The 12877-nt window shown below is 44.4% G+C and overlaps 1 protein-coding gene across 1 annotated transcript; it reads right to left on the reverse strand.

The window, feature by feature from the left end:
• Positions 1–84: 84 nt before the first annotated feature.
• Positions 85–8636, reverse strand: SNF8 (SNF8 subunit of ESCRT-II). The gene is made up of 8 exons (XM_079797816.1): positions 8495–8636; positions 8113–8163; positions 6411–6549; positions 5512–5616; positions 4722–4794; positions 3895–4036; positions 2547–2621; positions 85–1519 (listed from the first exon to the last, which is right to left on the reverse strand). The coding sequence occupies exons 1-8, from the start codon at positions 8546–8548 to the stop codon at positions 1382–1384; spliced, it is 777 nt and encodes a 258-aa protein (XP_079653942.1). The 5' UTR covers positions 8549–8636; the 3' UTR covers positions 85–1381.
• Between the last annotated feature and the right edge of the window lie 4241 nt (positions 8637–12877).

Raw genomic sequence — 12877 nt, forward strand, 5'->3', positions numbered from 1 at the left:
AGGGCTTGTGTCAAGGAAGAATGGGATATGGACAACCACACATCTCACCTAGGTCAGGAAGGAAGTGTTCAGTGAATTGTCTGGAAGCTAAAAACGAGTTACTTGATGTGGATGGGAGCAGGGCTACTGGTAAAACTTTTCCATCAACCAGAAATAGGGTCTTTTTTCAAGGCTGTAGCTCTGGCAATAAAGGAAAGGAATGCCATTGGAATCTCGGTTGCTTCCAAAGATACCTGTTCAGAAACTGGAAAGAGCATGTCCTACGGGCACAGACAGAGGTAAAGATGGACTTAGGCTATGTCCCCTACTAAGGGAAGGGGGTCTTAGTATGGATAATCCATTGGGTTGTTTTCTGTACTAAGCCAACCCTTAGGAGTTTAGCATTCAGACTGAAAACAACTGAACTAGCCTTCCTGCTCATCGCCACCCCTGCTTTTCTGGTGCAGAGGCTTTTCCTGTTCACTGACCATTCGTGGAGGAAGGATGTCCTGCCAGCCTGTGTCCTGCAGTGAGGGCTCAGGTTAGTGGGCCTGGGCTCTAGTTTTAGCTTTGCTTCTTAAACTGGTGGTCCCTGGCAAATTAGATTTCTTACCTGCAAAGTTAAGGATACCTATTTTTTTTATTTTTTTTTTGGAAGGTGGTAGTGAGGATTAAGAGGTGTATATAGAAATGGTCACAGGGTAGGGATTCAGTAAATTACTTCCTTTCCCACAACTAAGGCTATAAGGACCTAGTGATCAGTCCAGGAGGAAAAGCTAGTAGGGAATTTAAGAAACATTGCATTCACTATTAGTCAGTTCCCCTTAAATCCCATTGTTTTCTTCCCTATAACCATTTAACATTAACCTCTATTTCCTTCACACTCATAGCTGAGTCTCATAACCTGGAACCTCTATAAGAGGATGCTGGAAGAGTGAATATAATTTACTAGTACGTTAGGATCTCATTTGAGATTTAAAAAAAACAAAAACATTTTATAAGGAATAAGTTTGAATTAACAGAGGCTGTAATTTATGTCTCAGGGCTACAAAGAGACTAGACTGTCTAAGCCAGGAGACAGATGGCCTTCATTCTAGGCCCAGCTCTACCATGGACTTGTCAATGACCAGTGCAAGTCATTTTACGTGCTCGCTGTTCTGTTACTCAGGTTATCCTTACTGGATAAATGAGGTTTTCTCCAATAAAGATGCAATGTGAAGGCACTTTAAAAAATAAAATAAAATAATGAGTGAAGAATATTGGGGGAAGAAAAAAACTTGGAACATATTTTTCTGTGTGTGTGGTTTTTTTTTTTTTAAACAAAGTTGTCCAGGTTTTATTTACCCACAGGTCCTCCCTCTTCTCCCTGCCTGCTGCTGAGCCCCCTTCCACACTCCCAGAGTCAGGGGAGGGCTTCTCTGGCCTCCTCAGCGGTAATCTCCTGGGAGTAGAGGTCAGTGAAGAGAGCAGGCAGCCAGTAGTGGGCCTCCCCTGGGGCCTGCAGGTCCAGCCAGGCCAGCCCTTCCTTCAGCAGGTGTTCCTGGAGGGAAAAGGAAGAATCATTTGAGAAAGGGGAGTTCCCACAAACAAAAGTAGAGAATCCCGTCTTATTCGGGCTTCAATGGGGTTTTCAAATTAAGTCTACACGAGTGCCTTCACACATTTACACAACCAAACTGTAATGATCTGTTTGGCCTCAACCTTTGAGGTTTGAAAAATGCCACCAAGTCACTTAACCTGTGCTGCTCAGAAAAAAAAGGGTACAAACTACAGGAGTATTTGTATATGGCCTTGAGCTAATCAGACTCCATTCCCTGAAGCAAAATGGAGATCACTATCTTTCAGTTAATTTACTGGGTAATGTGGGTAAACCTTTTTGGAGAACTTAATGCAAGTTCATTATTAGTATTTATAATGGACTCAATTCCTACAGCTGGAAATAGGCTCGAGATGAGTTTGTTCTTCCCAATATTAAACAGATGTGTATGTTTATCTTTACAGATGTCTATGTTAACATTACAGATGAAGTTGTGTCTACAGGTTAATTGTCTGGCTAAGAAAGAAGGTATTAAAAGCCTACATTTCCATGCTACTTACTCCCTCTTCACCACATCAATCTTTCATTAGTACATGAAATTTGTATATATAAAACTATAACTATATGCAATAGTATATAATTATAGATATATATGCAATAGTATATAACTTAGATATGTAATTATCATAAGTGTTAATAATTCCTTTCACTCCGAACTGTTACTTCCAGTATAAACTCTATTAACCATCTGACCAAGTTCTACGGTCAGGAGAGAGAGCAGGTGTTGATCCTCCAGCAGTAGTGGCAGCCGGGTTTTACACGTGTCGAGGTTAGAAGCCTGCCTTTATGTGTTCTACCTCTCAGAGCCGTCTTCAGTGAAATGCCGGGGTTACTTTCAGTGTGGCAGCAGTAGCCTTCCAGGCAAGAGGCCAGCAGATCAAGGCTGCAACTCCTGTCTGTGTGGTTCCTGACCACCCACTTCCGCCCATCTGGGGCCCAACTTTTCTGGGCCATTCCAAAAGTCACATACCAGCACTTGCCGAGCTCGCTCTGTCTCCCATTTAAGACTGGCTTTGATATCACTGACAGTCACGTAGCCATTTTTCTGAAGGAAGGAGGAATGGGAATTTTTAGAACCCAGCCTTTGCCCAGGGACAACTGACTTATCCAGACAGAAGGAGGAACTGTTTGTGGGCACAGAAAGCCTAAGAGCATAGAAAAACAATGTTTAAAAAACACACAACAATGTTTAGAGGTCCCAGCAGAGAGGAGGAGGAGGAAGGGAGGGGTGACAGGTAGGTTGAGTGATTCAGTCTTAAAAAGTAGAGTCTCTGGCCCTAAAATATTTTTACTTTCTCAGAGAACTCTAGTGTGACAAGGGAAGATTCAGAATGATTAAGTGATAGGAAAAAGTGGTAATCTAAAATATTTAAATACTAGAGGCTCAGTGCATGAAATTCGTGCACTCGGGGTGGGGGCTGGGGGCGTCCCTCAGCCAAGCCTGCGCCCTCTCGCAGTCCGGAAGCCCTTGGGGGGATGTCCAACTGCCGGCTTAGGCCAACTCCCCACAGGCAGCGAGCTTTGGGGAGTGGGCCTAAGCCGTAAGTCAGACATCCTTAGTGCTGCCGCGGAGACGGGAGAGCTCCTGCCACCACCACTGCGCTCACCAGCCATGAGCCCGGATTCTGGTTGAGTGGCGCTCCCCCTGTGGGAGTGCATTGACCACCAGGGGGCAGCTCCTGTGTTGAGCATCTGCCTCCTGGTGGTCAGTGCGTGTCATAGCGATTGGTCATTCCACTGTTCGGTCGATTTGCATATTAGCCTTTTATTATATAGGATTCAGCCCCTGCCCATCTCACCCTACCTATTCTCCAATCAAGAAAAGCCCCTCCCTTATTAGTTTTGTTCTACATTACAGAATTAAGAAGACTGAACATGTCTTCCTTAAATACATGATAAGGATTTGAGGGAGGATGGCCTATGCTTAAAGCATCATGAGGAACGGGGGATGGCAAACAAGATTTAAAAATTTGTTTTCAAGAATCCATAACAGTTTTAGGAAGACATCCAAGAATCTGTCTACCCAAGTAAATACGGTTAGTTGTCTGCATGTCTACTGCACTAGACTGTAAGCTCCTTGAGAGCAGGAACTATGTAGTACCCATTTTTATATGGCCCACAGTCTAGCCCAGTGCTTTGCACTGTAGCTGCTCAATAAATGTCTGCTAAATAAGCACAGGTCTGAGTAGTACATCCATTAGACAGTTTCAGCAAAAAGACTTGAGTGATTGAGATCAAAGATGCTCCAGAATCCCCTCCCTAACACACACACACACACACACACACACACACACACACACACACACACACACCAGTACCTCTGCCAGCTGCAACACCACAGTGTGATCCATGTTGAGCTCAGCTGGAACAGACTGAATGAGGTAAGTGCCGCTGACAGGGATGATGCCGAAGCCAGTGCCAAGTGCCTTTAGTTTCTTGATGGCCCTGATCAGGTCGTCTCTAAGGTGAGGAAGAGCTGCTGAAAGACCGTTGGCAAAGCAAACCCAGCAACAATGCAATTTCACCTCTGCCCTGGGCAGAATACTTTGACAGAAGACTCCAAAGGCTGTACAACATTTAACTACTTCAGTAAAAAGAGGGTTCAAGGGCACCAAACTTCCCTTCGGGGAAGATGGTCAGGCTCCCCACTCAACAAACCAACTCAAATGAGAAAAAAAGAAAACCTGCACAACAATGTGTAGACCACATATTCAGCCCACATACTAACAACCTTTTTCACCTTTTCTCAAATTGGAGTCACACACAGGCTGGGTGAACCAGAACAATTTATACCCCATCTTCTAACCCAATCCCCTTCCCAAGCCTCTCTTGGTGCCTGCCACTCTACCTGATCTCAATCTCCAGAGTATACAAAGACCCAAGAATGTTTAAAAATACACATATATATGCATGGGGGAAAACTTAGAAGAAAATATATCCAAATGTTTAACGGTTGTATCTCTCAGTTGAGAAATAATGAGTGGTTTTTGTGTTTTTTATCTCTCTGTATTTTGAGTTTTCTGATCATAATGAGGAATAAAAGTATTCCTAAACTATTCTAGCCATATAACAGTAAGGAGGAAAAATATCCATCTGCTTTTTAAAGACCTTTCTATACTCCAAGAGGTTGGAAGTTAATACCTACTGGCTGACATCCTGGGCGAATTTGCCCCTTCCTTTTAACACCTGTTGATGTAGTTCCTCCAGAGTTATCAGACCTATTGGAAAGGGGGACAGAAAGCAGAGGAAGGGTTACCTTTATAGCTAATAAACAAAGGCAGCAGCATCTTTGAAAAACTATAAATGCTCTCTTCACATCAATGCTGTCTATTTATAACCAATGATTTATAACCCGTTTTGTAGGTTTTCTCTTTAACTTCAACACAGACCATTTAATGTGCTTACTAAGATGACACTGATGACCATATTTAAGGTCACATTTTGTTTTGTTTTTAAATATGTTATTGACTTTTTTTTTTTTTAGGAAGGGAGAGGGAGAAAAAGAAATATCAATCAGCTGCCTCCTGAACACCCCCTACTGGAGATAGAGCCTGCAACCAGGGCATGTGCCCTGACTGGGAATCAAACCAGTGACCTCTGGTGCATGGGACGATGCTCAGCCAACTGAGCAACGCGGGCCACGTCACATTTTAGAGAACACAGACGCTTAGTTGGCATTATCCTTCCCTATTTCCTACCTCCCTACTATTTTCTGCGATGACTAGGGGCTAGACCTTCCTAGCCAAAGATCTTTCAAGAACAGAGACAATCATTCAGGTAATTCCATTTGCCTACCAAGGATTCAACGGCATGAAGCAGCTAAGATGCTTCTCAAGACCTTATTGGCCTGCAGATAGCAGGACGGGAAAGGTTATTTTTCAAGGTTTATTCTCAGAGAAACCCAAAGCCCAGTCCACAGAACCTACCCACCTCACCTCCATTCCGGTGCCTCAGGGCCAGGCACACTTCAATAATCTGGACGCCCAGTTCATAATAGAAGTCTCCCACACCTAGCATCTCAGACCAAAATCCTTTTCCAGCTAAAAGACAGAAAAACAAAAGCCAGGTATTCATTAGTTACATTTTTTTCTTTCAAAGCTACCCTATGGGAAGTCTTCCCTGCCTAGCCTTAAGTCCTTCTGCTCCAATTATACGTAGGATCCTCAACACAATCTGACTCCTGAAACAGGCTCAGACAGTTGTAAAGGTAGGCAATCTAAAAGGCATTTCTATTTGGCTGCTGATTCTGGCTCAAGATACTATAAAAATGAGTTTTCCTTTCCCAAAGTATGCAGTGAAACATAATGGGACATGTGGTCTAGACAAAGCTCAGAGAAATACACAGACCTAGCATTAAAAAATCTATTGAAGACAGTATTTTGAGTGAAAAATGCAAGTTACAGAGTTGTACTTAGAGCATTAATCCCATACATGTAAAAGAAATTTATAAATATGAAGGTGTCTAGAAAGATATACCTTAACAGTACTTTATCTCTGAAATTATAGGACTGAGAAGACTTCTACTTTCTCCTTTTCTTTTTTTCTCCTTTGTTGATTGCATGATCACACATTATTTTAATTAAAACTAAGTATTTTGTAATAAAGGGAAAAAATAGCCATAAAAAATTCCACTGTAGATCATTCAAGAGGAGAACACTGGCTCCTCATCCTGCATTCCAGCCTCTCCATCTTCCCCATCAAACTGGAAGACAACACTTTATCTCCCTGCAGTCCCTTCTAGAAGATGCCCCTGTACCAGCTGTGATAACAACTAGGTAGCTTCTGTCCCTTGGGAATCCTAGGAGAACACAGACTCCTACAGACAACTCCTTACAGGCCAAAGGATCCACCCCAATGGTGGCACACATATCCTGGAACTGAACCCGAAACTCAGGATTCTTCCGGATTTCTTGCTTGTGTTTGCTGGCAAATTCTTCCAGGTTGGTCTTGAACATGTCCAATTGCTTCGACATCTGTAAGATGGACAAGGGGGAGGGTAAGGTTAGCCCCCGTAGGTGAAAATCAGATGTCAAAACAGGTCCTGGCCCAGTGGCAGTGCGCAGGCTGAAGTAGGTATGTCCTCGGGCCTGCCATTATGCTGTTTTCTGTTCCCTTTCTTTTGATCCCTGCCTCTCCTTCGCAGTTCCGTTGTCCGCAGAAATGAGATGCGGTAATGTTTCCTTATTTCTAAAATATACTTTTTTTTTTCCTGTTCTAAAGTCAAGATGCATCTAACAATCAATGTGCATTATCTAATGTGGTACTTCTTTTCCCCAGGAAAACTGTTATTAAATTGAAGATGAATCTAATGATTCATTTTGTCTTCAAAATGAGGGACTGCAGCATGCATGCAACGGGAAATCTTCAGCCCCTGAACGAAAGGCTGGATAGGAGAAAAAGGAAACCTGGCATGAATTAGGTGTTGCCGTTGCGGTGGTTGTCTAATCTGAGTCATGGACCTCCTTGAGGATCAACTCCAGATAAAGAATCCCTGACTGAGGGCTGTGGCTCTTCCAGATTACATTCCAGAGTTAAATACAAATATTTTGGGGATTTTCTGACGTCCTGTTTGTATTACTCCTTCTCACAAAGCCTATCTTCTACCCCACCTAGAGTTACGTCTGGCCCAATATCTCTTCACTTGCTGCACATGAGAAACTTACATACTGTTTAGTCATCATTTCCAGTGGTTCCTGCATGCCATTTCCCCTTGAGTGAGAGCTTTTGAAAAGCACAACCTGTGCCTACTATCTTTCCTCAGTTCAAGGGCCGATTTCCCTGCTTAACTGCCTTCTTCTCTTCTTCACCAGTTACAATAACTGAGTAAACTCAGGGCAGGCACAGAAAAGGGAAGTACTAGTAGTTAGAAAAGGAAACTGCAGGAGCCACACCCATCACTCATACACACTTCTGGTATGTACCTAGACATGATGATCGTGGTGATGGGTGCCATAGGGTAGGCAATATTTTCATGTTATTCTTAGGAATTTAAGTTTTTTGATATATCTTTATTGATTTCGGAGAGGAAGGATTGAGCCCAAAACCTGGGCATATGCCTGGACCGGGAATCAAACCGTGACCTCCTGGTTCATAGGTTGAAGCTCAACCCCAGATCCACCAAAGCTGGTCTTATTCTTAGGAATTTAAAGTAAAAAAATCCAAAAGACCTAAGTCAAACAGCACTACTACTTACTACCCATGTAACCTTGGATAAATTACGTAATACCACAGGGTCCTCGATTTCACACTAGGAAGAACAGGGTTCCTTCCTGGCAGGATTTTCAGGAGGAATGGACAAGACAGTCTATGTAAAGAAAATGGACACATGCCTGGGAGGCTATGAGCATGTGATCACTCAAAGATGTTAGCTATCATTATTATTAGCAAGTCACCTACAAGATCTGAGGAGCTCAGAAATCAGGACTTGCCAAATAGCCTATTTTTAACTCAACCCAAACAATCTAGTTTATTCCAGATGTGTCCTGCCCAGCCTTGTGAGGTCTCCCTTCCTGCCTGGAGCCTTCCAAACGACTCACCTGGGCCAGCTGGTCCTCAGCCAGGACAGTCCCTCGCTCCTTGTACTTGGCCTGTCGGACAGAGAGACCAGCATGAGTTGAGAGAGTAGGCGCTGGGGGCACCCACTCAGACTGCCTCCGCTGAAAAGAAGGTCTCTCTCCACTGGCTTTTCTTAGGGAGAGGGATGAGGAAGTAGAATGGACGAAGTGGGGGAAAGGGTGGGTAGATTTGGGGATGCTGACATTCCAATCTATCGGAAGCCAGAGCAACTCCGTTCCCGGGGACCCAAGAAGCCCGCGTCAGATGGATGGGAGGCAGTTTGAGGCTCCAGAGCTCTCCGCTCCAGAGACTCCAGCTTCCCGCGGACCGGAGATGGCTGCGGGCCCGCCTTCCTCCCCTCACCTCGGCAAGCTTCTTCTTGGCGATGGCGCCGGCTCCCACCCCGCGGCGGTGCATCCCGCCGTGGGCCCGCGGGCCACCCCGCTGCCGGGACCCCGGGTGTGCACTTCCCGGGACCCGCCGCCCGCTCCCCAACGCGGAAGCGCGGTCCTTACGTCATCTCCGCGCGCCGGAAGCCGCGCGCCGACTTCCTTCCGCGGGGCGCCGACAGCCCCGCGCCTGGAGCCGGGCCCTGCTCTGCCTCGGTGGCCGGGTCCGCGCAGCTGGCGGCGGCGGGGAAGGCACGGTGTCCGGATGCCGGCCCAGGCCGTCCTGGTGCGGCCCTGCGTTCCTCACCCACGTGGACGTCTCGGACTCTCTCGTCTTCCCGTGGCTGCCCCTGCATCCCCACCCCCGGCACCAGGCTCACGGGCCGCCTACTTGGTTCTTGGACAACGAGGGTTCCATATAGACATAGAGCATAAACCAGAATCCACTCTAGACTGATGGGCCTTACCCGTGAGAGTCACACGCATTCTGTCCGGCGAAGGCCTTGCGGTTAAGAAGTTGGACTCTGGAATTAGGTTGCTGGCTCCATAGCTTACTTCCATGACACATGGTCCAGTTCACTTCAAGCAAGTTCTGTCTCTGGTGTGGCAGTGTCCACAGTTGTGGTAAATGATACCTACTCGTGAAGTTGTTGTGAGGATTAATTCAGAAAGTATATTAGCAAAGCATTTAGTACAATGCCTGGCACATCAGTTAAGTATCAGCTATGATTGTTAGTCAGTAAAGAGGGGTATTAGTCACCTGTGTGTTTAGGGAACTCCGTAGGTGATTTTTCCCCCCCAGTGATTATTGAGTCTAACAAAGGAGTCAATATAGAGGATTCTTTTTTTGTTTTGTTTTCTTTTTTTAAATATATTTTTTATTGATTTTTTACAGAGAGGAAGAGAGAGGGATAGAGAGTTAGAAACATCGATGAGAGAGGAACATCGATCAGCTGCCTCTTGCACACCCCCTACTGGGGATGTGCCCGCAACCAAGGTACATGCCCTTGACCGGAATCGAACCTGGGACCCTTGAGTCCGCAGACCGACGCTCTATCCACTGAGCCAAACCGGTTTCGGCTATAGAGGATTCTTAAGTCAGTGAGTTAAAAGATGAAATTTTTGTCTTAGAAAAGGTAGTGGCGACCTATACTTAAGTCTGTTTCTGCCAAATAAACAAGCAATGATGGGGGCCAGAACTAAGATAGTGGCAATAAAGATACAATGGGACAAATTCAGGAGATAGGAAGAAGGTGAAATGATAAAACTGACAAGATGGGGCCAGAGTAGGTGGGGAAAGTCAGCAGGATGCTCAGTTTCTGGCTTGAGCACCAAGGATGGTGCCATTGGGGGTGGGGGGAGACCACAACATGAAGCTGGGGCAATAATTAAGAGTAGTTTTTAACATGTAGAAATTGAGGTCTTCCGGCCATCACAGGAGAGATGGCCAATTGTTATTTCTGTATGAAACTCTACAGGAAAAGTTGGGCTGGGAATCAGATCCAGGTGAAACCAAAGTGAATTATGTTATTAGAGGGGTTTCTAGTAAAAGGATAAGAGGATGGTGCAGATTGGTAGCAAGATGTTTAGTTGCCATTTGCAGCCTTAAGATCTGATGGAGCTGTGAGTCCTGTGAGCCTGGGTCCCTGAGGGTTTCGTGGAGCAGAATTGTTACACCAGCCCTGGACTGCCTGCCTTTGGCTGTTTACAAAAAAGAAATAATTTCCTATCTTGCTAAAGCCACTGTTATTTTGTGTTTTTCTGTTATTTGAAGCAGAAGACAGTCTTAACAGATGCACGGACCAAGGCTAAAACAATCACTCAGCCTTTCATAATTGTCTTTCAGATTCATTCTCCTACACATCCTCAGACACTAAGCTCAGATAGCATACGCCCCTTTAGACACAACCTTTCTCAAACACATATTTGTCCCCTTCAACAAACACTAGCTTTTTCAGACCCCACCCCCCCACACACACACTGACTTCCAATATACCTCCTCACCCCTTTCTGTGAAAAACACACTAGTCCCCAGGGGGGTGGGGGCATGTGTGGGGAGGGGTGTGGGATGGGAATGGGGGGACGAGGACAAATATGTGATACCTTAATCAATAAATAATTAAAAAAAACACACACTAGTCCCATACTGATACACTGACCTCATATCCTCATTTTCCTACTACACCATTTGCTAACACAAAAACTTGGTCCTTTAGGTACCCATTGACACCATCTAGACACACCTGCTTCATTGCTTCATTTATCACTTTTTTTTTTTTTAATCCTCACCTGAGGATATTTTTTCCATTGTTTTTTTTTCTTCTTAGGGAGATGGGGGAGGGAGGGAGGGAGAGAGAGAGAGAGAGAGAGAGAGAGAGAGAGAGAGAGAGAGAGAGAGAGAGAAAACAAGGATGTGAGAGAAAAACATCAATGGGTTGCCTCCTGCATGTGCTGGGGATGGAGCCTGCAACCAAGACTCTAACCATTGAGAAATATCAGCCAGGTCCATTTATCACTATTTGACTCACAGTGTATGACAGCTTAAGGTGCACACACTGACCACTAACTCACACCCTTGACCTTAGATTTAACTATTCATATCCTCAAATGCACATATACATATTCACTCCTTTAGATACACACATTGACCCTTGACAAACCTCATTGCCATCCTCAAGCATATATGCTTATTCCCTTATTCGTACACATTTGTTCTCCTTTATACTTTTAGAGAAAGGATGCTGACCAGTAATATGCTAATAAGTGTTTAACAACCTCTCCAGGTGGGAAGGGGGGCTCTGATGTACATAGCATATGCGGATTGCTATGGTATAAATCCTCTAACCATGGCCAGTTTCAAGCTATCAGTGGTTTTACAGCCTGCTCTCAAAATTCCTGACAATTTAACAATGGCTCTCAGAAGCACGTGGCTACAGTACACCAGGAATACTGATGGTGACAGATGCCCTCACTTGCTTTAAGTGACTCACGGGCCTTGTGGCAAGGTGGCTAATAGCATAGGCTTTTAATTCTCTGCCTCATGGAGGCAGTGTAGTGCATGGTTAGCAGCTATTATGGTATTATCTTAAAGGGTTGTGATGAGGCTTTCAATGAGATCATCATGACTTTTTAAAATGATGTTTATAAATTTGAACAACAACAAAATAATAAAAAAACTTCAGCCCTGACCGAGTAGCTCAATTGGTTCAAGTGTCAGCCTAGGTTGTGAGTTCGATCCCCGGTCAGGGCATATACAAGAATCAACCAATGAATGAGTAAATAAGTAGAGCAACAAAATGATTGTTCTCTCTCTCCCTCCCTCTTTTCCTCTCTCTCTAAAATAAGAAAATAAATAATTTTTTAAAAGAATAAAAAAACTTAAAAAGTTGAAAAAATGCTTATAGGAGACTGAGCACAATGCCTGCCCCATAGCAAGAACATTGCATAAAATATTTTAAAATAACCCTTTCTGATTTACTGATTTCAAGAAACACCCAAGAATTCAGAAATCTAGATCCAAACTTCTCCCCAAGACAATCAGTACTATCATGGAGAATCACTAAAATTCATCCTCTGAACAAAGGCATGCTCTAAATTGTGTGGTACACATTCTTGGGACCTCAGGAGTTTATAGAGGAGAGGAAACCAAATATGGGAGAGATGGCAAACCTGCAGTGCTCAGGCCAATTCAGCTCTCAAAAGAGTGTTGTTTGGCGCCAGAAAGATTTTAGGCGAACATGTCTCTTCCATTTCCCAGTCCCCATCCTTCCTATTGTCTTACACCCTCCTCACTTTGCTCATTTATGTTACTGGCCCAGACCTTTAGCCATCCAGCTTGCCACTCCCTGATTTAAACTAATACCCTTTTAAACTAAGGCTTAGGTGTGTGGGTAATAATAACAAAAGTTAACTTTTATTGACCACTTACTTTGTGCCAGGCATGATCTTAATACTTACTTTAACCCTATTGGGTGGATACTTTTTCACCATTTTTATAGACAGGAAACTGAGTTTAAGAGAGAGAAACTAACTTGCTGACTCACAGAGCTAGTAGGTGCTTTGAATGTAGGTGTGTTTGACTCTAGTAGTCTACTGGACTATGACTAGATCAAGGAGGACATTCCAGGAAAAGGTGACCCAAGCTAGGGAGAGAAGGTATATCATATCTGTGGATGCAGGGCATTGGAGAAGGCAGCAAGCTGAGGTGGGGAAAGCTCTGAACATGGGAGATAAAGGTATTGACTTTTGGGTAAATTGACTTTGCCCACTTTGCTCCTCCCCCCGTCCCCACCCACCACCACCCTAGTATAAATCTGGAATCCTGCAAAAGCCTCTTTACTGGTCTTCCTCTTCCCCT

The sequence above is a fragment of the Cnephaeus nilssonii genome, assembly GCF_951640355.1.
Source record: "Cnephaeus nilssonii genome assembly, chromosome: 19".
NCBI lineage: Eukaryota > Metazoa > Chordata > Mammalia > Chiroptera > Vespertilionidae > Cnephaeus > Cnephaeus nilssonii.